The 26,931-nt window shown below is 37.5% G+C and overlaps 1 protein-coding gene across 2 annotated transcripts in view; it reads left to right on the top strand.

Moving 5' to 3' along the window:
• The window catches only part of LOC139937866 (synaptosomal-associated protein 25-like), a 131,729-nt gene that overhangs the window by 71,538 nt on the left and 33,260 nt on the right, over positions 1 to 26,931 (top strand). For both annotated transcript variants that reach the window (XM_071933241.1, XM_071933231.1), the window contains exon 3: positions 17,001 to 17,042. In XM_071933241.1, the coding sequence (XP_071789342.1) occupies positions 17,001 to 17,042 (42 nt within the window). The remainder of the gene's footprint in view (positions 1 to 17,000; positions 17,043 to 26,931) is intronic.

Genomic DNA, 26,931 nt, shown 5'->3' with positions numbered 1-26,931 from the left:
GCTTTAAAACAGAACAATGGTGAAAAACAGAAAAACATAGAGCTCCAGGCAGATTTTCTGACAACGATGGCTTGCTTGTTAATTTTCCAACTTTTTATGTGTGGATATCTCAGCTTGATTGAAAGACATACATGTAGCGTTTTTATGGTGACTGTTTGACAATTGCTATCTCAGTGAATGATTTCCCATGTGTAGCTCAGCAAAATGCTCCACAAAATGACTGGTTTGCTACTATAAAAAAAAAAATCATTGCTTCTCAATACTTTCATGTAGTCTGCACAAAACATGTCTAGTCTGAATCGTTTCCTGCATCTTTGAATAAATTTTGCCTCATTCATAATCTATATTATGTTCTATGGAAAATCTCATTCAAGCAACAGATACAAATTAAGCCCCACACAATAAAGTAAATACACAGTTTTAATTCAAACCAATTGTTCACAATATCTAAAGAGTAAAAGAAGCAAATGTCAAAACACTTTCTGGGATCAACGAGGATTAAAAGTAAACAATTCACAGTCATGAAACCACAAACCATTTGAGGAGTGCAAAGCAAAATGTATAACAAATTGTAGGGGATTTAAAATAATGTATTACATTTGTAGGGGATTAAAAAAATAATGTATTACACCTGTAGGGGATTGAAAATAACGTGTTACATTTGTAGGGGATTGCAAATAATGTATTAGTTTGTAGGGGATTAAGACAAGACAGTTTGACCAACAAAAGGGATGTCAATCATTCTCCCTGGATAGTGTCTGGGCCAACATTTTAAAGAAAATGAAGGTCCCTTGTTTTTCTTCTTGTTTGTCAAAGCATGTTTAAAGTGTGGACTTCGTTTTTTGTTTTGCTGTCCGCTTCAACCATCAAGACAGTTAAGAAAACTAAATAATAAAACACAATGGCAATTTAGAAATAGATTTTAACATTGTTCTAGCTTGGTTAAATGGTTTAACAGGTGAAATGTCCATACCCTAATTCCATTGGGGGTACTGAGAAAGGTTTGTACTTAAGATTCGTCTTTGGTTCAATCTTCAGAATTAATATTTACTTTAGATTAAGTCACCAGAATTTCACTTGACAGAACACTATCATGCGATACTGACAAAATGTTATATAACAAAGCTCTTGTTAAAGAGACAACTTGTCATACATTTAAAGCTGTAAACCAGACAAGCTAGTGTTGATATAAACCAACGTTATTAATGTATGTGTTACCCACTAACTGCACTTATCCCTTCAACAAGATCCTTATCGCTATATGCATATATCCAATCTTCAAACATGAACTTGTTAAATAGCCACAATAAGTCTTCTCCTATTCTTTAGCCTTGATGTACGGGTCGAGAGAAACTTAATTATATTACATGGATACGAAGCAAAGCGTTTTGAAGGACAGGGCCAAGGCTTCTTCAATGTTATCAAAGAAATTGTGCAAAGCTGCTGCAAAATGGTTTGTCAGCAGTGGTCATTCGATCTCTTGCTTTTTGTCACGAACGGTCTCCATGAGAAGCCTCTTGTTATCTTACAGTTCGTCTTGAAGATGCTTCGCATCAATAAATTATATTGTGTTAGGATAGGAGGATGTTGGGATGCACTTCTGAAATGCTTGTTTGTACTGATTAGTGCTGATATCGTCCGCCGATATTCGGATATTAAAGAATATCCGGTTACTTGGTTGTAATTACAGAACTATCCGGTTTATAAATAGGTATTCGCGCCCTATGCGGATATCCAGTTAAGGAAAAAAAAAGGAAAACCTATTCGCCATTAACCGGATATTCGAATAATTCGCCCAGGCCTAGTACTGATGCGCTTGGAGTTGGTGCAATAATGGGCTGAGGAACAGCCTTGCAGAGTTGATCAAAATGAAGTGTTAATGGTTGTCTTTTGCAAGGATAATCAAATCTGACCCTCCATATTTTAACACATACGTATGTGCCAATTGAAGAAACCCAACAACTTCCTAATAATATGTTTCTGGATTATATTACTATCATGATTTTTTATTTTATTATATCTTTTTGGTAATGATATAAAGGAACCCTCAAAAGTGCCTTGGACTGAAACATGTAGGCCTGAAGATCTGTGTAAAGAAAATGTTGAACAAGTTTCAGTTATATACTTAAAAATACACTTTATAATGCCAACTGGGGAACAGAAACTCCATGCAATCAGATAAGGACTCAGTCTAGTCAGGGTCCACAGAGGTGAAAGGCTTGGAAGAAACCATTAGTCCCTTAAAGGAACACGTTGCCTTGGATCTGTCGAGTTGGTCTTTGTAAAGCGTGTGTAACCGTTTGTTATGAAATGCACATGGGTAAAAAGATTTTGTAAAAGTAGAATACAATGATCCACACAAACATGCCTCGGAATTGCACGGTTTTCTTTTTACCTCGTCGACTAACACGGTCGGCCATTTATGGGAGTCACAATTTTGACTCCCATAAATGGCCGACGGTGTTGGTTCGCACTGTAAAAGGCAAATCTCGCAATTTCGAGGCAAACTTGTGTGGATCATTGTATTCTACTTTTGAAACATCTTTCTAACCATATGCATTTTATAAAAAATGGTTACAAACGCTTTTTATAGACCAACTCGTCCGATCCAAGGCAACGTGTTCCTTTAATTTGTCCACCATGATAAGTTTCAAGATTTCTACTGATTTGTGGTTACACAGTGAAAAATTGATTAGCAATATATCCCTAACATTAGGGGTCCCCAGCAGTTTTAAGTAGTGCAACTTCTGATTGGCACCCCTGAACAAACAAACAAGTAGGAAGCTGCCATCATAGGGCTAGGTAGTTCAGTTGGTAGAGCGCTGGTACGTTAATCTGGAAGCAGCAGGTTCAAATTCTGTTCTTGTCAATTTGTCTTTTGTTTAACCCAAAACTGAGTTACCTTCACCCAGCCAGTTTCCATCGTGGTTTGTTACTTGATTAATATTTCAATTATAAAAGCAATATGTAATTGTACAAGGGTATACACAGAGTTGGATAATTTACTCTAAAATTGTGACTGGCTATTGATTTTGTTCAAGGATTCAAGTATGTAATCTTCCTTTCCATTTTAATTAAAGAAAATTGATGGGAAGACCATGTGTAGTGGAAGCCTAGCCTGGTTAACTGTCTTATTGCCAATGGCTGTGCATGGCTGCCCCTCTATAAAGCGGTCACCAGGCTTGATTGGTCGTGGATACAATGACGTCAAATCCTCACCCCGTACGTACTGTGTTCCACAAGTGAGTTTTGTAGGGCATACTGATCACAGTTGCACATCGTCAGGAAAATGCTTTGTTAAGAGGAATTTATTGACATGTTTTTTTTTTCTATATAAATAGAATAGAAAAACCGAAAAAAAACAAGTTTTTGAAAATATGTTTTTAAATATACGATTTTAAATATAATTTTATTTGTAATAAATAAAAGTATGTTTTAGTGTAAATGAGTACACTATCGCAGAATATAATAGCTATATGTGTGCTGTCACACTACCTTTACGCAGGTGCTAATAATGCATAACGCAATCAATACATGCATTGCTCAATGTAAAATCTGTTAGTATGCAGGAAGCATAGGTGTGAAGTATCCCAAGCATCCAATATTTATCAGGGATAGTGCTGTATTTATCAATACAGGACTCCTATATTAAATTTGTGGAATGTCAGAACAGTATACATGCATGGCAAAATAAAAATATTCCACGTGTGCGTGTTCCACCTATCAAAAGACAAGAATCTATAAGTGCAGTACTTTTATACAGTAGTCTTTATGCCTGACATGATGAGTACATCAATTAAATATATCAGTTGAATTCGATTTGATTATTGACTCAACCTAAAACTTGATTCAGTGTGTCGCAATTTGTGTTTACTTTTTAATTTAAGCGGACAGTACAATAAATGTATATATTGGTCTAACCTTTTCAAAGGGTTTTAATATTTTACAGTAGAATTTCTAGATAAACTAATCACGAAGTCGCTGCGGGGCATTGAACCCCTGTTGGGTAGGATGTGATTAAGTTTTCACTCCCTGTGGATTGACGCATCAGAGACAAAATAAACAGAAGTCCCCCTCCAAAGAAAAAAGTTTGGAAAGACTTATTCTTTGCCCTAAATTTCATTATAATGAATTCAGATTATTTAAAATAGCTTGATTTCAAAGTTAAACAAGCGTATCAGTTTTTCTCAATGAGGCCATTTTCCTGTGGATAAATTGGATAGGTTTCTATGTATATTAAAAGCAGTCTCTTGACATTGTTTTGTAGATATTTTTTGACAGGTAATCAAACTAGTTAAAGGTCAGATTTTTTGCCAATTTGACCTGACCTGAAAATTTAATGAACATTTTCAAAAGCTGTTTTAATAGATTCAAGAAAGTTAAAAGTTTTCATTTAAGGATAAGTGAACAGACCTGCCAATGATAAGTAGTTAAAGGAACACGTTGCCTTGGATCGGACGAGTTGGTCTATTAAAAGTGTTTGAAACCGTTTGTTATGAAATGCATATGGTTAGAAAGATGTTTTAAAAGTAGAATATAATGATCCACACAAGTATCACTCGAAACTGCACGGTTTTCCTTTTACGTCGCGAACTATCACGGTCGGCCATTTATGGAAGTCAACATTTTGACTCCCATAAATGGCCGACCGTGTTAGTCGACGGGTAAAAAGAAAACCACGCAATTTCGAGGCACATTTGTGTAGATCATTGTATTCTACTTGTACAATATCTTTCTAACCATACACATTTTACAACAAACGGTTACAGAATGATTTTCAAAGACCAACCCGACCGATCCAAGGCAACGTGTTCCTTTAATGAAAATTAAAAAAATAAACATGAATTATTGTCAGGTTGTAATATATCAAACATTGAGGTTCTTGATTCGGCAGCGCTAGGTTCCTGTGATGTTGGCAAACTGTTTTTACTCGACCGATACCTTTGTAGCCATCAGTGATCTTGAAGATTGATGTCTTCACTTTAAGAGGAAGTTGGAAGATAATGATAGTCAAGGAAGATCGCCGCTGCGCTGCCGCATAAGAGAGGGGAGAGAGACATGGAAGGGGGGGGGGGATAACAAATGTTTAAACCGACCTAGTTATGGTCTGGCGTCGGGGTCATCTGACAGTTGGTATACCTCAGCATATGGTGATCGTGTGGTCACAAGACCCTGGAGGCAAACGAGGATCCTGTTCTTCTCTCCCCAGCTTGTTGAGGGAAAGAAAAACTTTGCCCCCGGAGGAGGGTGAATTTTATTTGCGTTTCTCTTCATTTATTAGAGTTGAATTTGCGCGCCAGGGTTATTTGGACAGGTGAGGAGAAGGTGATCATTTGGGGGCTGAGGTGAGAGTCAGCTGTCTGCCAGTCCCTGAAACTGTTCTGCATGGAAAGCTAAATATCCACGCTCGGGTCGCGTAAGGTGCCTGGGTGCATAGCTTGAAATAGGTGTTTGCTACTGTTGGTTGGTCAGGCTGTTTCGTTGTGGTCAAATTGTAGGGTACAAAAAATATATGAAATTAACATAAGATGTCGGTTTGTTTGTTAGCTCAAGTGAAGTTTGTAAATCTAACAATCATCTGATAAAGGAAAACATCATCATCCTTTCTTACCCCACATCCCCCAAAAATCCATTGTTGGTTTTGATGGATGCAGCTTTGCACAGCCAAACTCATTCTATTATGTGTTGATACCCTTACACCGATGTATATTATGCACTGCATACTCGATACTCTCCCTACTTGTGCAAAAAAATCCCACTGGTGTGGGATTCGAACCCATGACCTTTGCATTGCTAAAGCAGATGTCTAGTTGGTAAAACACTGCTCTAGAATTGCAAGGGTCGTTGGTTCGAATCACACCCGAGTAACATGCCTGTGATATTTTTTCACAGGACTCGGGGAAAGTACTGAGTATACAGTGCTATTAACACACATCGGTGTATGGGTAAAAAATAATAATAATAATAATAATAATAATAATAATAATAATAATAATAATAATAATAATAATAATAATAATAATAATAATAATAATAATAATAATAATAATAACAATAACAATAACAATAACAATAACAATAACAATAACAATAACAATAACAATAACAATAACAATAACAATAACAATAACAATAACAATAACAATAACAATAACAATAACAATAACAATAACAATAACAATAACAATAACAATAACAATAACAATAACAATAACAATAACAATAACAATAACAATAACAATAACAATAACAATAACAATAACAATAACAATAACAATAACAATAACAATAACAATAACAATAACAATAATAATAATAATAATAATAATAGCAGTAGCAGTAGCAGTAGCAGTAGCAGTAGCAGTAGCAGTAGCAGTAGCAGTAGCAGTAGCAGTAGCAGTAGCAGTAGCAGTAGCAGTAGCAGTAGCAGTAGCAGTAGCAGTAGCAGTAGCAGTAGCAGTAGCAGTAGCAGTAGCAGTAGCAGTAGCAGTAGCAGTAGCAGTAGCAGTAGCAGTAGCAGTAGCAGTAGCAGTAGCAGTAGCAGTAATAATAGTAATAATAGTAATAATAGTAATAATAGTAATAATAGTAATAATAGTAATAATAGTAATAATAGTAATAATAGTAATAATAGTAATAATAGTAATAATAGTAATAATAGTAATAATAGTAATAATAGTAATAATAGTAATAATAGTAATAATAGTAATAATAGTAATAATAGTAATAATAGTAATAATAGTAATAATAGTAATAATAGTAATAATAGTAATAATAGTAATAATAGTAATAATAGTAATAATAGTAATAATAGTAATAATAGTAATAATAGTAATAATAGTAATAATAGTAATAATAGTAATAATAGTAATAATAGTAATAATAGTAATAATAGTAATAATAGTAATAATAGTAATAATAGTAATAATAGTAATAATAGTAATAATAGTAATAATAGTAATAATAGTAATAATAGTAATAATAGTAATAATAGTAATAATAGTAATAATAGTAATCATAATATTCATAATATTCATAATATTCATAATATTCATAATATTCATAATATTCATAATATTCATAATATTCTTTATCCCTGATGCAAATTTAACATCTCTTACAGATGTCTTCTAGATCAAGCTTATCAGCTGAAGGGGAAGAGTATACAAACATGCCACAATTTTCTAGACATAATATGTCATTATCATCCAAGGTCCAAGTCTAAAAATCATTGACCGGAGAAATAAACTGTCTCAACAGTTAAAATTAACTATAAAATGGCATCACCTTACAACATAAAGGCATGTCTTTAGAAGATGAGTACTCTTCCCTAAATTTCTGTGTCAGTTAATTGATTTAATAATTTACCAGTGACCGATTGAAGTTCATCCATCTTCTCAAACTATGTAATCGTCCTGAAAAGAACAAAATTTAAATGCAATTGGGTTAAATGTTTACCCGTCATGTAGTAGATTGGAGATAGTTGAAAGCGCCACACTCCCCCAGCCCTCCTCCCTCCCACTCAGTCTTTCATTATTTTCGTCATTTTTATTTATCTTGGAAATCCTCTTGAGACCTCAGAGCAAGAGTCTGGTTTTAAGGAACAGCTTTGAAGGTCTAGTCTCTGATTTGTATTCATCATTCCGTTTGGTCGCTGTGTGTAAAGGCAGGTCTGGAGTGCTTATTTAATACAACCGATGCTTGCTTTGGCCAAACATTTTGGGTTAGTTCCTGGCCAATAATGGATTTAGACAGCCGATTGCTTGTTTGTGCACGATGATAAAAACATTAAGGATTGAAAAATCATTCATTTGACGTGGCCCTTCCAGGAAAGGACAGTGTTATTGTTTTTGTGGAGCTCCTTAAATGACTGAAATGAGGTTATTGGGTCAAAATACAGTATGGGTAGTTCATAACAGACACCACCTTAACGAGCAACTTGGGTTTTGGCTTTGAGCTGTGGCAAGCGCCCCCAATTTTCCACATAGCAAAGTGGTTCATTGACCAATCATGCAAGGAATTTGAAAAAGCTCCTGCATGCCACATTTAAAAAATAACTAGCTTGCCCTTAATTGCCCTCGTACCTTATTTATGGTCAAAGTAAATACTACTATAGGGCAATAAGTAAGTTTGCCTTAGACACTATACTGTGACTCCAACGCGTTAGTGTCACATGTTTGAAAAAGAGTCCCAAATCCTAGACTTGTATAGATTGGAAGAAAACGTAAAAATCCCTTCGTATTTTTTAAGATGGAAATTTTTAATCAAGTGTTTATTTGGGGGCACATCTCAAAGTAATTCATCTGTAACGTTGTTTTATGTACATTTCCAGTACAATACTTAATTGAGGTGGACATTTCACATCATGAACAACGTATTATCCTGACTGCCCTAGAAGAACTACACTGTAATTGTTAGGTTCACTCTTGTGTCAACAAGGCGGCGACCGTTCATTTTTTTGTTTTTCTTTTTCCTTGAACACCCCCCCCCCCATTTTCTTTATTTTTTTTATAAAATGATTTTTTGACTGCCTATCTACTGATCTAGACGCATCACAATCTATCAATTCAGAAGCCTAGTCTTTCTAAAAGACAAACACCACTGCACACAATGTAACAAAAACTCCCCAGTCTCCATACAGGATTCTGAATATATGTGACTTGAATGAGTTGTGATCGAACATGTATCGAAACTCATCCATTCAGTATCATTCACACATTGTGTCAAAAGCCCATCTTTCTGTTAGATAAAATCCAGTGCACATAATTTAATAACAAGAGCTCCTGAATCTTATACAGGATTCTGCCTAAGGTGACATAAATGAGTTGAATGAGATCTAAACACATCCAGACCCATTAAAGGCAGTGGACACTATTGGTAATTACTGAAAATAATTATTAGCATAAAAACTTTCTTGGTGACGAGTAATGGGGAGATGTTGATGGTATAAAACATTGTGAGAAGCGGCTCCCTCTGAAGTGCCATAGTTTTCGAGAAAGAAGTAATTTTCCATGAATTTGATTTCGAGACCTCAGATTTAGAACTTGAGGTATCAAAATCAACCATCTAAACGCACACAACTTCGTGTGACAAGGGTGTTTTTTCTTTCATTATTATCTCGCAAGTTCGATGACCGATGGAGCTCAAATTTTCAAAGGTTTGTTATTTTATGCATATGTTGAGATACACCAACTGTGAAGGCTAGTCTTTGACATTTACCAATAGTGTCCACTGCCTTAGTTCAGAAACATTCATACATTGTGTTTAAAGCCTTGTATCTCTTTAATATCTCTACAGGACAAACACCAGTGCACATAATGTAATGCAACTCCTGGGTCTTATAGGGGATTTTGAATATATGTGACATAAATGATAGACGGGAAATGATCAAATGGATCAGTAATAATCATCCCATTGAATGAACAGACATCTCTGATTCAGCGATGTTGCATTCACTGTCTGTAACACGATCCCATGCCATTATATATAACAATAGGCACGCAATAATTGCACCCTATCAATTCTCCGTGGCAACGGAAGCTTATATTGTGCCTGTTGTTCGGCGGAAATGGGATCCAGGTCTTTTGGAAATATTTCATAAGCTTGGTTCTATATTCCTTGGTTTTTTTATTTGACAAAGCATTATTGCAAGGCTGATGTTTTGTAGCATGAATATTTAATAAGGTGTAAATCAATTGTATACTTGGGCTGATAGTGGATTTGGGGTTTTTTTAAGGTAGAATTGTGCTTTTGACAACAAGCATTGAATTTGTCACACAGTCGGAAAGTATGTCACAAGAAAGATACTGAATTTAGGGCCATCGTAGGATTAGTACCGGTAAAAAAAACCAAAAAAACAAGTAGGTAAAATAATAAGCAATTTTCAAGATAACAAAATGGCTGTCATTGCTTGTTATTCTACATATATTTTTAAAGGACTAAATTGCGATAGCCCTATAGCCAAATTTATTTTTCATGACATGTACTCTGCCTGTGTGCCAAACTCAATTCTTGTATTATTTTTAAGCTTAATTCCGTTGCCTGCCTGCCATACTATTACAGGCAGTGTGTTGATTTCGCTTTGACGGGTTATATCGAGTGTGTCTACACATGAAACATTGTAATCAAAATATAAGCACCAGGCAGGGAGATTAATGCCAACCGAAGGTGTACAAATTCAGCGGGGAAGTCTCCACTAATCAAGTAATTTGCTATCTATTTGGCCTAACAGTGTACCTGGGGGTCATAAATCTATTGAGGAGATTCAATGGGACAAACTGGACTTTCACTCTCCCTGTCTGTATTCATTGCACATGATTCATTCTGTACGCACTGTGAAGGACCTAAGTACAGTGCTGTGACATCCTCACCAATGTAACAATGCGCGACCTCTGTAATATGTCACACAGCAGACAGCTCTCTCTGATACTGAAGAAAATTCCTTATTTTATTGTTTATCCTGGGAAAACAATCTACAGAAGTGAACTTAAGATAAAATAATAAAAATTTACACAGAAAAACATTGCACATTCATTTAAAAAAGCACTAGATCCAAGCACACATACATTTCAAAAACTACAAAAAAACGTTAAATAGGACGAAGAAAATTAAAGGGGCAAAAATACACATCAATTAAAAACACACAACCAAATACAAAGAAACAGATGAACCACAATGGAGTAAATTAAATAACAAAAGCCAGTAAAATTGGGATTAAGAATGTCAGTAATAATGGGATAAACTGATGAATTTTTTTGAAAACTGTCTGATTGTGGAAACTTTTCCCCTATTGTTATTGAATGTAATTCAAAATATCTTCCTGGTTGTCGTAACAAAATCTCCCTGATTTCAAGATGCTAATGTTCTGATGTGAAAGTCTCGGACTTACCTAACCCCTGTATGAGTTTACTCATTATGTAATGTATCAATCTCAATTAGGGTTATGCTCTGTGGCAAAATACAGATGGTTGGAAGAAACAAACGGAGACGATTTTTATTACAGGCGGAATAATTTACATGTTTAATTGACTGTAGTTTCGACAACATGAGGTCACTTACAACTGCGAATTTCCTTGCAACACAATTATGGTGTTATCTTATTGTGTCTGTTGTCTTCTTGCAAAATGAAATAATAATAACGCCAAAACAGAGGAAAATTCATTTGACTGATTTCATTTGACTGATTTCATTCTGTTCAATTGACTAATTTCATAAAACAAGTATTTGGTATGCCAACAGGCAGTCAAAAATACTGCAAGTTGACAATTGCTCATGAAACAAAGAAATTGGCAAATGATTAGAACAGTTAGATTTTCGAAATATTTTCTGATAACCTTTGCTATAAAATAAACCTTGAGAGTCCGGAGCATTTTTAAAATAATTATGTAGATAGGAGACCATTGGTTCCTTGGTGCATTAAACATTGCTTTAACGTGTGAAAACCCCCAATACAAACCTTGTGCAACGATGGCCCAACGTTGGAATATGCTATGCACAAGAATTGCTAAGGCTAGGCGTATTACATTATGTAATGATTTAGCAATATCTTCATAGTGTGTATTAAAAAAGGTTGGGCCCCAAGGTCAAATTTAGTTTTGTGATAAATTAATTTTTCCCTGATAGAGTCCTCGTCAAAGCGGCGAGAGGGGGGTGGGGATTACACGCCTCTACTTCTCAAAAGAGATTTTCACATGGTGTTACCGAAAAATCTCTTCTTAGTTAACCTCCAGCTAAAATGCTGTAGAATTTCATTCTATTTGATTCTCTTTTTGAGCGAAATTTGAAAAATGATGTCAGCAGACATAAAAAACCAATGTGTTCATTCCAAAGAGGAATTTTGACCGGTCAAAAGGTCAAACTCAAGGCTGTTTTGAATAGAAACCTATGGCTGTTAAGGTTTCCTGAGATTATATTTTAGGTTTTCCCGGCTATTTTCGGCAAAAAGGCAGCATATGTCGCTTTCAGGAATTTGTATAAAAGCGTTTAGCCTCTTCAGTTGAAACCTGTCATTCAACTTCACTTGAGGTATGCAAATTTAGGCAGCATATTCAATGAAACTTAAAATACGTTTTTTTTTTTTTAGCCTTGGCAAACTGACATTCTATATTTGTACTATAGGCGCACTGAGAGGTTTGTGTGAAAGGCTGCTTGGAATTTGAATGCTGTTCGAGTGGATTGTTAAATCACATGGTTATCTTCTTCTCCTTCTTAGCACCTGGGATACGAACAAACACTTGCTTGAATGACTCATGAAGAGCTTTTCAATTTTCTACTTGAAATAGAATAAACATGATGTTTAAAACTGGCCGCAAAATAACCAGGAAAAGACTCTAAACTCTTCAGAGCTGCCAAATCCCCCTGGTTCTGCAAGAAGTTCCCTGAAAGTAAACCAATCTTTCCCTTTACTGATGAACAAATTAAGAAAAACTCTTATTTTGAGGAAAAAGAGTCTTATAATGTTGAATATAATTCTTAAAATCTCCCTGATTTTTGTGTAAATGTTGGCAGCTCTGGTAAAGCAGCCTCAAAAAGCAAACTGACTTAAGCGATGTTTTTTCCCCCTAAATGCTCATTTTGCTTCCATATGTATGTATATAATGTCTCTAATCTACTGCGGAAATCTAGATAAGCTCGAACAGCTATATTAAATATGTATAGAGTTAAACCATCTCCAACAGAATTGCTTTCTCCTGAGCACTTTGGATGTTCAAGTAAGCCGCTCTTGCCAGGGGCCCATTTTAGAGAAAGAGAACCTGTGTTTGAATTGTGGCTAAGGCTACAGCTAAGGCTAGATCAACCCATCATCATGCATTGAAGTATAGGACGACCTTAACAACATCCTCAGCAACAGCCGTAGCCGTTCTTGTAGCTGTCAATGCAGATACAGCCAAACTTCCTGATCAAACAATTTCACCCAGCATAGAGAACAAAGTTTCTCTTTCGGTAATAATGGCTTTAAGGCATGGACACTATTGTTAGCATACCAACTTACTTGGTAACGAGCAATGGAGAGTTGTTGAAAGTATAAAACATTGCGAGAAACGGCTCCCTCATCTGAAGTAACATAGTTTTTGAGAAAGAGGTAAATTTTCACTCAAATATTTAAAGACTTCAGGCCTGAAGCTCTTTTAATGCATCTGAATGAACACAATTGCGTAACATGGGTGTTTTTTTTCTTCTTCATTATTCTCTTGCTACTTAGATGGCCAACTCAGTCAAAATGTTCACAGATTTTTTATATTATATGCATATGTTGGGAAACACCAAGTGAGAATAATAATAATAATAGTATATTTGATTGATATAGTGCCTTATATAAATTATCTCTAGGCGCTTTACAAATATCTCAAATAAATAACCTGTTAAATTATTAACAATTGACTAAATGATCTTATTCTAAGATTAACACACAAGTAAGGAATACTGGTCCTTGACAATTACCAAAGGTGTCCAGTGCCTTTAATGTTATGCCAGCAATCGTGTGTGAAGGTGAACCGGTTTGTCAATAGAGTCAGGAGGCGCGTCCCTGGCCACTCTCTTGATCTCTCACAATATTACAGTTGAAGCAAGTTAAATAAATATCAATTGTATGGGTTGTTGAGATTGACTGCCCAACTGAAGTGGAGGTGACCTCATCCTCACATCTTGTAACTGCTCAACATAAAGCACAGATTGGGATGAGGTGTGCTGCTTTCAGAAAAGATAAATAGGAGTATTTTTTCTTTCATTGTAAATACAAATTTGTTTTGTTAAGGTTTGTTACATTTAATGTTGTGAAGTCTAAAATACCTAATAAATTCAAGCATTAGGTGCCATAAGTTTCTGTCGTAACCTGAGCCAAGATTTCATACAGCTGCTCAAACACAAAATATTGCTTAAAAAATCCCTGCTTAGCAATAATGAGCAGGATACCAGTCACAAATTTGCGTAAGCACCAAAAAACTAAGCAAAATAATAAAATTATACTAACCAGAATAAAGGTTACCAGCTAAACTACCATGTCACATGTACAGTTTGTCGACTGATGTCCTGCTTATTTTTACTAAGCAAGCAATGGTTAAGCAATATTTTCTGCTGGAGCAGCCTTATGAAATTGGACAGTTGCCATTACTTCTTGTAATAAATTTATGACTCCCCTTTGAAGATTCCAGCGTCTCGTCTTGAAGACAAATAACCCAATTCTTTACATGTACGCGGAGACCTCTCATGCTACATTAATGATTATGCAGGAATGAGCAAACTAACCTTTTTTCCTAGAAATGTAGTAGCCATCTCAAAAGCCTAAGACTTTGAAAGAATCCATAACTAGACAGGGTTTGAAGCTGTATCTGTTTTCTGTTTCTAATGGGGGCGGGGATAGAGTATTAGTGAGCTGGAAATCAGCACGGAGCTGGGTAAGTGGTTAGACTTGCGCCAAAAGCACTTGTCGACATTTGATGGGGGGGTCAGGGTGAGGTTACTGCCGGGGTTTAGAGGGGAACTTGACTCATCTTGTGTACCTAAACACGTACCCTTAGGAGACTCTGGGACCAAGGAATCAATTATCCCATTGAAGCTCCCATCATAGCTTTCTTCATAATGTCATTAAAGGGAATTGCACTAATGTCAAATGCAGAAAAGCACACAGCATTTTTTATACATTGGCATGGTGCAAATTGTAAAATACATGAAATATAGAGTCAAAGAAATGCCAACTTTCCCTGATTTTGCAGAATGTACCATGAAAATAAATCAATCTTTCTATGTTCTCACGAATAAATTTGAAAAAAAAATCTCCCTATTATTTTGAATGTAGGTCTAAATGTGTCCCTGATTGTTGCACAAAATCTCCCTGATAGCAAGATGCAAATGTTGGCAGCTCTATAACAATGTTTTTGAGTGTAAAGTGTTAACCACAAAAGCTACCTTTGTGAAGTCCATCAATTTCCCGGTGACTGTACCCACAAAGCAAGAACAAAATAAACTTACCAACCATCTTGGTAATCCGTTGTTTATATTGTTGGTTTGCTAATAACCCCTGTGTAGAAGGGAAAACTCAGCCCCAGGCAAGACGCTGAAGGTAAAGGTCAACGGTTTACCGTTCGCTGACATTTCAAGACTGTAATCCTTAGCTATTGACTCTATAAGTGCTGCTTCGCATCCATGTAATTCATTTAGGAAGCTTCTTGGAGCAATGTGTTTTAGATTCAATTTCATCCATTTGGATTCACTTCCCACCTTGTGTGTTTCCGTTTGCGTCATTTGGACGCAGAAATATTTTAAGTAATTTTTTGGGGAAAGATTATTGATGTATTGGGAGTGATAGACCGCAAGGGAAGATGAGCTACTTGTGTTTAATAAGCATGAACTGCTCCTTATTTAAATTTAAATGTGTGATAAATGTGCACATAGTTTTCAGTGAGGCTGTCAGTAACATGGTTAGTGAATGTACTGGATTCTTCATGCAAGTTAGTTAAAGGCAGTGGACACTATTGGTAATTACTCAAAATAATTATTAGCATAAAACCGTTCTTGGTGACGAGCAATGGGGAGAGGTTGATGGTAAAAAACATTGTGAGAAACGGCTCCCTCTGAAGTGCCATAGTTTTCGAGAAAGAAGTAGTTTTCCATTAATTTGATTTCAAGACCTCAGATTTAGAACTTGAGGTCTTGAAATCAACCATCTAAACGCACACAACTTCGTGTGACAAGGGTGTTTTTTCATTCATTATTATCTCGCAAGTTCGATGACCGATTGAGCTCAAATTTTATTTAAATTTTCACAGGTTTGTTATTTTATGCATATGTTGAGATACACGAACTGTGAAGGCTAGTCTTTGACAATTACCAATAGTGTCCACTGTCCAAAGCCCTTTGAGACTCCTGTGGGTGTGTTAAGCGTAATATTAAAAATCGATAATTATTATTTTTACAACTAAGTTTACAAATTAAGATAGCATTTGCTGTCAGTTCGGGAAAGTTGTTCACACTCATTTCAGACTTTTAAGGTTCCAAACTGCCTGTGCAGTGCTGAGTTGCTTGTGTGATTGGTTCAAAAAGTTGATCGCTTTTAGTGAAACTGGCCTTTCCAGGGGTAAACTGCAGAGGGCACACTCCATTGTATTGCACGGTGTATTAATAATTCAAGTTGTTGTTTCTTGGGTTTGAATAATAACCCATATTGCAAGGTGTATAACTAATTCAAGTTGTTTTGTTGGGCTCGCATTTCATGAACTTTACTCAAGCCCTGTACCATAAAGCATTCTGATTGCAATCATTGAATTTGCGTTTGGCACATGTGGTGCAGAGATGGTTTTTTATATATGAATTCGGTGAATATCACCAGAGTGGACATTGTTTCATGGTTGGACAACCCTCGTTTTTTTTTATAGTATAAAAGGTCCATTCCAATTTTAAGGACAATGAAAGATACAAATGTACGACACAAATCACAAACGCCCACAGATTTACGTTAGACTTACATAGTTTAAAGATAATGATAGTAGAAAGCTTCCCTTAAGATATAACTATAGCTAAGGTGCTGTAGTTTTTGAGAATCATGGAAAATAATGTCACCAAAATAGTTTTCTTCTCAGTGAGAAGAAAATTATTTTAGCATGAACAATGGATTTATGCGACTCTCCTGAAAACATTGCCCTGTGGTTTTAATGAAGCTGAAACTTTTACAGGTAAATTTTATTACATACATCTTCATTCACAGTGAGTCAGTAAGTAGAGGTCTATGTCATGGCTGAAAACTTTCTCTACAAAAGGTTCAAAAACGCTTTAAAGAAGGAAGTGCCTCTTCAGCTGGAGGGGCCTTATTGGATTCTCCTTTTCTAGTACTTACATCATCTTAGACTTCACCAAATCCCCAAGCCCTCTTTGAAAGTCAACAAGAGTTAGTTTGTCTGTTGGATCAGTTGAAGTAGTTTCACTTAATTGTCATCAACTTTGTGAACTTTAACTGTAAACAATTATTTATTTATCTCTGTTTTTGTTTCCTTTTTTCTCTTTAACAGTCCTTGGAGAGTACGCGGCGAATGCTGCAAATGTCAGAGGAGGTATGTACTGGCTTTCTGTAGTTGTCATTTTTATTTAGTTGTTGTACATGTATAAGCCCCTTGCACAGTGCGCAACGCACCTACACGCACCCATCCTGTCAACCATTTTTGGGCGTCAATCTGGGAGTCAAAATGTGTTCAAAGGAGTTAACTCCCTCAAAAGCGAAAATGGTAGAGGCACATTGTTTGGAGGTGCGCTTCGCCTTGTGCAAGGGGTCTATTGAGCTAGTTGTATGCATGTTCCTCTTATTTGCATGCTTGCTCACTTTGTGCACATCATGTTTATAAAAAACTTGGGGGGTTCTGATGATTATGAAAAGAATCACCAGGGCACAATTTCAAAGAGCCTGTAAGCATAAAAACTTGCTAAGCACAGAACAATCTTGCTTAAATGAAACTGGTTACCAGCCAACGATCCATTAAGTTTACAAAGTTGCAACCGGTGCCCCAGTCTTTTTTTGCTTAGCAAAGAATTTTGTCAAGCGGTATTTTCTGCTTAAAACAGCTTTATGAAATTGGGCCCTGGGCCAGACCTTTGTTAAGCTGAAGCCATCCTGGTCAAATCTCCTGTGTGCAATTTTAATAATGTATACTGGCTCAAAACTGTACCAGAAAAGGACCAGACTATTTGCCTGTCCTGCCTCCGTTTGGTTGCACTGATTTCAATAGGAGAAATACAAGATGGACACCCCTTTGATAAAGGTCTATTGTATGGCACTACTTACCATAGAATTCTGACTAACGAGACCCTGCCAAATGCATAACTTTACTAGCAATAAAGCAATGCCGTGAAATAGGGAAAATTTTGAAACGAGCAACTTAACAAATGAAAACAATTTCAAATTTGACTGATAACAACTTGCTCATCTGCAAGCAATTCAGTGAGGATGCTTGAACAAGTCTATTTCTCACTGGCAACGGGTTGTCATTGTGTCGTTTGGCAAATTGAGGGTTTGTGGCTATGGCTTTGGCTGTCAGCTTCAGATGCAGTGCTGAAGTATATGCTGAGTTAGCTGTCTAGCATAGCCTTTATACCCAAAGTCACTTCTTTTTAGACACTTCCTTGATTGGATGTTTGCTTGTGTACACAGGGCTAATACTGATGTGCACAAAGTGACGTGTTTCCAGTGTAGTTAATTAAGGGCACTTGTCCTATCGATTCACACTATGTCCTGTGCGTTAATTCTGTGTGTTCCTGTGCGTTGATTTTGTGATTGATTTGTTTGTTTGTGTTATGGTGATTTTTTTTTCTCCACTCTCTGTCTTTTCAAAACAAATTCTGGTTGCCAAATTTTTTAAAAGGGGCTCCTTTCCTGATTTATGGATTAGAGAATTTTTATTAAAGACACTGGACACTATTGGTAATTGTCAAATTGGTGTATCTCAACATGCATAAAATAACAAACCTGTGAAAATTTTAGCTCAATTGGTCGTCGAAGTTGCGAGATAATAATGAAAGAAAAAACACCCTTGTCACACGTTGTTGTGTGTTTAGATGGTTGATTTCGAGACCTCAAATTTGAAATCTAAGGTCTCAAAATCAAATTCGTGGAAAATTACTTCTTTCTCAAAAACTAAGTCACTTCAGAGGGAGCTGTTTCTCACAATGTTTTATACCATCAACCTCATCAACCTCTCCCCATTACTCGTCACCAAGTAAGGTTGTATGCTAATAATTTTTTTGAGTAATTACCAATAGGGTCCACTGCCTTTAAGCGGGGGGTTCCTAAGAATAGAGAGAAGTTGCAGTGGGTTGCTTGAGAGTTTTACAATCAGTACCACTTTAAAATCCATACATGGCCACCAGCAATCAACCATTGTAAATGCAGGTACCATGAGTGAGTCTTCTATCTAGCACACTGGCCATGACGAAAAGAAAACTATGGGCAAGTGTTCATATCCACTGTGATACATGTTCACATTAAGCTATTTGGTGTTTATGTTGCTGATACAGTTTTGTATAATTGGGCATGGCAAAGAGTATACAATGACCACGAAGGCCTTGGCCTATGTTGCCCTGGTATTGGCCTTGGTGCCCCTTCAAAAGTTTTGACTTTATAAGCTATTGAACTGCCCTTTCCAAAATAAAGTGACTTTTCTCTCTCAAAGAAGAAATTCCAAACCTGAGTCAAAGTGATCAACGTCAAAGTGATTTCCCCTTTGTTGACAAACACCTGTAACACTGAACAGCTTTATAGTCAACTTCATCATGAACACATCCTTCTAGTATATGAAGAACGAAGTGCGCCCTCAATGTGAATACAAACAGTGCCAGCCTCTGCGACTGTGATTGTAGCACCGCGCCGTGCCCGTACAAATTCAGATTTGATCTTGACCGTCCTACCGTCTGATGTTCAAAGTCTGCAAACAAGCCAAAAGTAGACGACAGTAACATCGAGAATATAACCCGGAAGATGGACCAGTCGTATTCGCAGACAATCAAAAGGCCTATTGAACAGCGGAATGGCGAGGCCGTGGGTGTGAGTTAGGGATGCTCAACTGGGATTACAGAAAGGAGAAATACTCAGAGTTTATGATAAAAAAAGATACTAGTCGTCGGATTGGTCTGGATACTGCCTTCTGGCGGTGGGACCACTAAGTGTGGATGTACTGGTATTCCTCAATTGATACGCTGCATTAATGAAACGGAACTGATCCTGCAAAAATTTGTGATGATTTCTCGTTCAAGGGAGCCACTGGGGAATATAGAGTTATCCTGTGGTGGAAATCAAATTCCTTTCAAAAAAAAAAAAGGGAGCAGGTTTGCGCTGCAATGAAGTTTGTCACCAATTTACAGGGTCATGTCTGATTGTTTGGGGGAAAAAACTCGATGACTAAGGCCGTCTTAAGGGACACATTGTCCACTTAATTATCCCACTCACGAGGCTATGGTTGATGGTCATTACAAAAACACCACGTCAATGTGTGGGCAGAAAAATTGCAAAAATTACATAACCTTGTATGTTGCTATGCGCAACAGGTCATCAAACTGAGTTTATTTTGCGTCATACCGCCTCAAGGGAGGGGAGCTTTTTTCTTTTATAGCGGTGCAGCAGGAAGAATCCCTGAGCCACAATTGGCGAAGACCAAAAAGGATTACAGATTGGATTTGGTCAAAGTACACGGACAAGAGGATTGTACTCTTTAGAAAAATGACATTAGTCTGGCTGAGGAAATGACGTACGTGGTGCTGGTGACATGGGAGTTTTCAATCAGTCTTTGGAAGAGGAAAATACTCCGTGGACTGACATGTGCACGTGTCTGAGTGGCGTGCAGCATGTGGCAGGGGCTTTGTGTAACCGACCTGTAAACACGGCAATCAAGCAGACTGAATGATGATCGTTAAGGAATTAATGGGCGATGATCACTCCTCACTTTACAGGGGAAAACAACAAAATGGCCAGGTGATGTCTGTCCATGTGGTGCACTTGGGCATCGTACTAGTTGGAAGGAGTTATCAGTGCTCTAACCCGCCCAGGGATTGACTTTTTGGTTTTGATCCTGAGAAAATTACTACTGGGGTATGTTCAGTGTTAAAAAACATGTAGTTCTGGCATCGTGTACAAGTTAACCATAATGTTTTGTGTAAACAACACAAATGGTGATCAAAGTTTATTACAGTTGATGGACAACAATGAAACCTGTTTTTTTTTTTACTAAAATGTCTTTAAAAGAAATATACTTCAAGCAAGGATTTTTTTGTTATCTATGTACGACCCTTGAAGAAAATCATATCAGTGCTCTGACCCCACCAAGGATGTGGTTTTAATGTTGATTTAAAAGAGAGTCAACAGCCTTTGAAATGAGATGGAGGGCAATGTGCTTGAGATGGAGGGCAATGCATTACAGCAGTATTTCATGGCATTACCAGAAAAGGTGGTTATAGCTCCTCATTAATAAACACTAAAATAAACTGTAAACTTGCAGTCATCATTTCAGAATGTGTGGCTATTGTAGATAATGAAGTGCTTGGAAGACTTTCTTCCCATGCTGGGTAATCTGGATACTTCTCATGAAGTTGCGAAGCTCCCTTGGATAACCCCCCCCCCCCAATCCATTTACTCAGCGTGGGATGAAAATGACCATCATTTATCTAGTCCAATAGCTGAGATTATACGTGGTCACTTTGACCACTAAAGATGTAAACAGCGATCATTTTCTTGCCTTTTTGTGCTGTCTCTACTGCCCGGCTATAAATCATCCTACTAGAGTAGGTTCAGTCCGGCAACTGTTTTCTCCTGAGGTACTGGCAATTGGGTGATAGTTTTGGCATGGGGGACAACAATCGTGGGAGGAAAGGACGACAGAAGTTCAAAGAAGAAACAGAGATGGGCCCGAGACATCTGACCCGGGAGGCATAATGGAAGACTTCTTCTCGACTGAAACCCAAGAGCACACACATCGGAGGGGAGAGGCAACGCAGAAGATGGAGAGATGACACCAGGGGAATACATTGAGAATAATATGGGACAGAGAGCACGAGGTGCCTGGCAGTCAAAGATTGATGGAGAAATCGTCCCTCTGTGGGTAAATAGGCTAGACAAACACAAGGACAGACAGACAAATGTCTTGTTTCAACTCGTACACCGTGACGAAAGAAAAGATTAACAACAGTTTAGCGGAGATCAGGTCCTCTAGTATACTGAATGAGTAAACCTTAATAAAGTTGTCTTAGAGGTTTACTTGGTGTAGAAGAACATTTTCAATGATTAAGAGATACTATTCTGCTTGAGCTGTGAGTTACTAAAAAAGTATCTTTTTGCTCAACCCCAAATCACTATAAAAAGTGTGATTTTTTTTATCAGAGATCTGTTGTGAACTCAATTCATTTAACATTTATTTCCATCTCGAACAGAACATAAAAAATGTTATAGAAAAAATATTGTGGGGGTACAATCCTAATTAGCCAATGCTTGTAGGTGGAGTGCCTTAAGAATAAAAGAGAATGAACAAACTCATTTAAATTTTTGAAAAAACTTACTGAGCCAACTTATTTGAACAAAACAAAGATATACATAGGGACGATAATCTGGCACGAAAGAAGTTGAGATAAGTGACGACTAAAAACTGCAATGGAGGAAACAACTCTGGAGAATAAATCAAAGTGAAAAATCTATGCTATATAACTGGAGATATATGCTTTATTGCAGCCCTTTAAGGTCCATCTGAGGTTGTGTTATTGTAGATGGGCTTGTGGCATTTTCTCACTAACTATCTGCTCCTTGTCTGGTGATGGCCTCTGGTGATTGAACATTAACACATGATAGAGGAAAGGTGATGGTCTGCCCGCAACGCTCTTCAAGCACGTCTGTTTTGACAGCCAAAGAATTTTATTCCTTCAAGGAAGTAGGTATATTCAGCCCTCTCCACATCGACTTGGATTACATTGCTAGGGGACAATGCAGAGAATACACTATTTTCCCATGGAATAGGCGCTGTAGACTCTCAAAAATGCCGCGGCATACAAATATAGATTTTTGATCTTTCTTTTTTTCTTTTTTTTTCTAAGTGCAGGAAGTGGATCTTTCTTTCTTTTCTTTTTTTTTAAATGAAAATCGCAGATGAAACTGTTTTTGCAATTGATGAGCACCCTTGTCCTTGCAAATCTTTAAGTAAACAGTAATGGTTTATGACAGTTTCTAATTTGGGCTCATGATTTTGAGTATGAGAATGGTAACATCAGGGCACAGGTCTAGTTTCGTAGTGCCATTTACCGCTGCAGTAAGGACTGCCATTCTCTACTCGTAGGGTATCATCTTCTTCGATTCTGCAGTGGTTAATTAAGCGAGGAAACCTCGGTTATACTATCACATGGAATGCCATGGCATTATGCACGTTTTCTCCCTCTCTCTGCCATCGGTAAGTCCTGAATTTCCGCCAGCGGTGGGCAGTGTCATTGCAACACAATACTAACAAAATGAAATGGTGGAAGCATACATGACCTATTTGCAATAACTGAAAACTATTTGAGTATTGTTCGTAAACGGTTTCATTTTTCAAGGGGGTTATTTTGCAGTAACCAAACTAACTTAATTCATTTATTGTGGCTCAAGTGACAGTAGAGAAGTAGGGCTGTGTATGGATTGATGAAGTGGCTACTGTTGGATCGCCGAAAAGACCTACTCTTTAGTGGTATGTCGCTAAAGAGCCTTAGCCATAGCCAGTCCAGTGGTTTGGACAAGAGTGGACGGGTTTGCATAGTGATATCTGTCATCGACTTCCCACCTCAAGGACCTTGGTTTGAATCATGCTATGGGCCCTATGTGTATTCGTTTTTTTAGTCTTTACCAGAATGCGCGTTTCTTGGGGGGAACTCTCTGGGCTTTTCATCTAACATCTAAAGCTGAAAGTGCTTTCCTTGTATTCTCTTCAATTGGGTTCTTGGTTAGCGATTGAGTTCACTTTTCTGAGAGTTTTTGGCTTCAAATAAATTAACTGAAATGAAACAAGCCTACTTGAGCAGAATTTATGAAACAATTATTATTAGCCAACCTCCCCCCCCCCCCCCACCTCCCTGAACGGATCTTGAATTTATATTGAGTGAAAAACAAAAGGCAACATTTCACACAATATATTGTGGGGGAAAAATCATCAATTGGAGATATTGACTCAAGGTAAATTGGCCCTTAAATTGATCCCAGGCCCCTGTGGAATCCACTAGGTCATTAATCACGATGGCCGGGCCCATCACTCCCCATCCTTACTGATAGCCCCTCTGGACGACTCCCTCGCTCTTATTTGATCGTCATGCCTAATGGATTATTGTACGTGACGGTTTATCAAAGATGGTGTGCTAGCTTTAACCAACCGACCTCACACACAGGTCTAGTGCAAAGAGAACACACTGGTAATTGTACACGGCGAGGAACGTTTCCAGTGCATAGTTAACAGCGGGGGAGGTGAGGTGGGGGTGGGGGCTGCTTGTTCCCCCCCCCTCACTGTGGGGACACACAGGTTGAGGAGCTTGGTGTCTCGGTAGATTCTGTGTATAGATGAATCCATCACTGTCCGAAGCATGGAGATATATGCAACACTCATCATTTTTACAGAAAAAAAGGATAACACTTATTGGTAATTTTTATGAGAGAAAATTCACATTATAGTAAAATATTTTCTTCATACATTTATTCATATTATGAAGTGTCCCCTACCTTTAAGGCAAACTATACCTTTGGCTTTTTAAACCTGTATGATTCCGTTAATCCTTTAATGTAGATGTATACAATATAATTTTATATTAATTTTGGTTTTTACCCATACACCGATGTGTGTGTGTTAGCACTGTATGCTCAGTACTTTACCGATGTTACTCGGGTGGGATTCGAACCCACGACCCTTGCAATTCTAGAGCAGTGTCTTGCAAGCAGAATTGCAAGGCTCGTGGGTTCGAATCCCACCCTAGTAACATGCCTGTGATATTTTTCACAGGACTCGGGAAAGTACTGTGTATACAGTGCTAACACACATCGGTGTATGGGTAAAAACCAAAATTAATATTCTTTATCCCCGATGCAAATTTAACATCTCTTAATATAATTTTTAAAAGGTGGTAGAGTTTCTAGGATATCGCTAAAAAATCATATGTTCATGCAGGAAGAATAATCCCTTATTGGAATACACAATCTGAGAAGCCTTACTGCAGTAATGCTTTTCAGATTCAAACTTTGGGGCATAGAAACTGATACCTTTTTACATACATGTAACCACATTACTTCAAAATGAAATATTTCTCAAATTGCTTTTTACTGTAGAAAGCCACTACAGGCTTCAAACCAAGTAAGTGTTTATGCTGATAACTATTAGAGCCATTACCAATAGTGTTCAGTTCCTTTAAAGGCAGTGGACACTATTGGTAATTACTCAAAATAATTATCATCATAAAACCTTACTTGATTACGAGTAATGGGGAGAGGTTGATGGTACAAAACACTGTGAGAAACGGCTCCTTATGAAGTGCCATTATAGTTTTCGAGAAAGAAGTAATTTTCCCTGTGTTTGATTTCGAGACCTCAGATTTAGAACTTGAGGTCTTGAAATCAACCATCTCAACGCACACAACTTAGTGTGACAAGGGTGTTTTTTTTTTTCATTCATATCTCGCAAGTTCGATGACCGATTGAGATCAAATTTTCACAGGTTTGTTATTTTTATGTATATGTTGAGATACACCAAGTGAGAAGACTAGTCTTTCACTTTACCAATAGTGTCCACTGCCTTTAAGTAAGCCAGCCACTTCTAGGACCAAAGTAGCAAATGAGCTCATCCGTATGTAACCCTATGGGACCTCTCGAGACACTCTGTCGGGAAATAATTAAACAAATCCAATCCTAAAAAAACTCCCCAATGCGGGACTTGTTCTTTTTGAAGTTTTGTCAACTTCCCCGGGGGGCGTATGTAGATGTAGGATTTGCAACAACATTTGATAAGTGCCTCAAGTTGGGAGGTACTCGGATTTGTTTTGCAGAGAAAAAGATGTAGACACAAAAGAAATCCCTCGATGTCCGCACTGCAGAAGTACTTGGCTGAGAATGAGCCAGAAATCTTTTTGTGAGAGCAACTCACAAAGGACCGAGGCTGGCACTCTCTTTGAATTGCCATCACAGTTTGTAACGCAAACTCCCATCGTTCAAAGTACATCATTGTCACCAGGTCTTCCCTGCATCGTTTATTCTCTTTATTTGAGATGGTGCGAGGAGGAGGAGAGAGGAGGAGGGGGGGGGGGGGTCGCAAGGCAATGTGTAATACATGAATATTCATTAATTATCATCAGCCTCGCTGCATCTGTGTTTGTACTGGCGAGAAAGCTCTTCAAATTTTGTTTGAGAATGAGGGCATGATTAGGAATCCATCAAAGTGCCGTGGTGCCTGGGATATGCCTGATATGATTAAGCGGGGTACGAAGCAAGGAAATAGTGCAGCCAGGGAGTGGAAATGGACAATACCCGATGAATAAAATAAAAAAGGCTAGCAACATCGGCCGACAGGTTCATCGTTTGGCTTTTCTTCTGGCCTGTAAATGATAAATCCGATATGCTTTGTTCGATCCAAGATGTAGGAGATGGTCGATGGTTTTTTTGTTAATTTTTAGAACAAGGCAATCTGGTGCATTTTGTAACCTCATTTTTCTACTTTTTCTACTGATTCTGGGTAAATCTTTGGGGTTTTTTAAGTTCAAGATTCTTTTGCAATAAATTGGTAGCATTGGAACTCCTTTTATTGGGGATACAAATGGATAGGCCTATCTGTTTCCATAACCGCAGTACTTTGAAGGGAACATTTTCTATTAATTTTGGTTTTTACCCATACACCGATGTGTGTTAGCACTGTATACTCAGTACTTTCCCGAGTCCTGTGAAAAAATATCACAGGCATGTTACGCGGGTGGGATTCGAACCCACGACCCTTGCAATTCTAGAGCAGTGTCTTACCAACTAGACTACCGAGGTTGCCCGGCAGCTAGAGGCAGTTCGAATCCTATTTTTTGGCAGCGGGTACCGCAGCGATATAATAGATGTTAAATTTGCATCGGAGATAAAGAATATTAATTTTGTTTTTTTACCCATACACCGATGTGTGTTAGCACTGTATACTCAGTACTTTCCCGAGTCCTGTGAAAAAATATCACAGGCATGTTACGCGGGTGGGATTCGAACCCACGACCCTTGCAATTCTAGAGCAGTGTCTTACCAACTAGACTACCGAACAGTTTCTCAAAATGCATTTAACTCATAACCAAAGCTGCTGTACGAGGATTTATTGCCATTAATTTTCAGAGTCATTCAGGTATTCGGACCCTTAAAAGAATAGTGTAAAATGTAAACAGAAAGGAAGGTAAAATAGTAAAAGAAGTGGGGGGGGGGGGCCACCTATTAATAATTGACACTATGAG

This window comes from Asterias amurensis, chromosome 1, assembly GCF_032118995.1.
Source record: "Asterias amurensis chromosome 1, ASM3211899v1".
NCBI lineage: Eukaryota > Metazoa > Echinodermata > Asteroidea > Forcipulatida > Asteriidae > Asterias > Asterias amurensis.
Note: the sequence above shows the minus strand (reverse complement) of the source record. Positions and strands in the feature narration are given on the sequence as shown.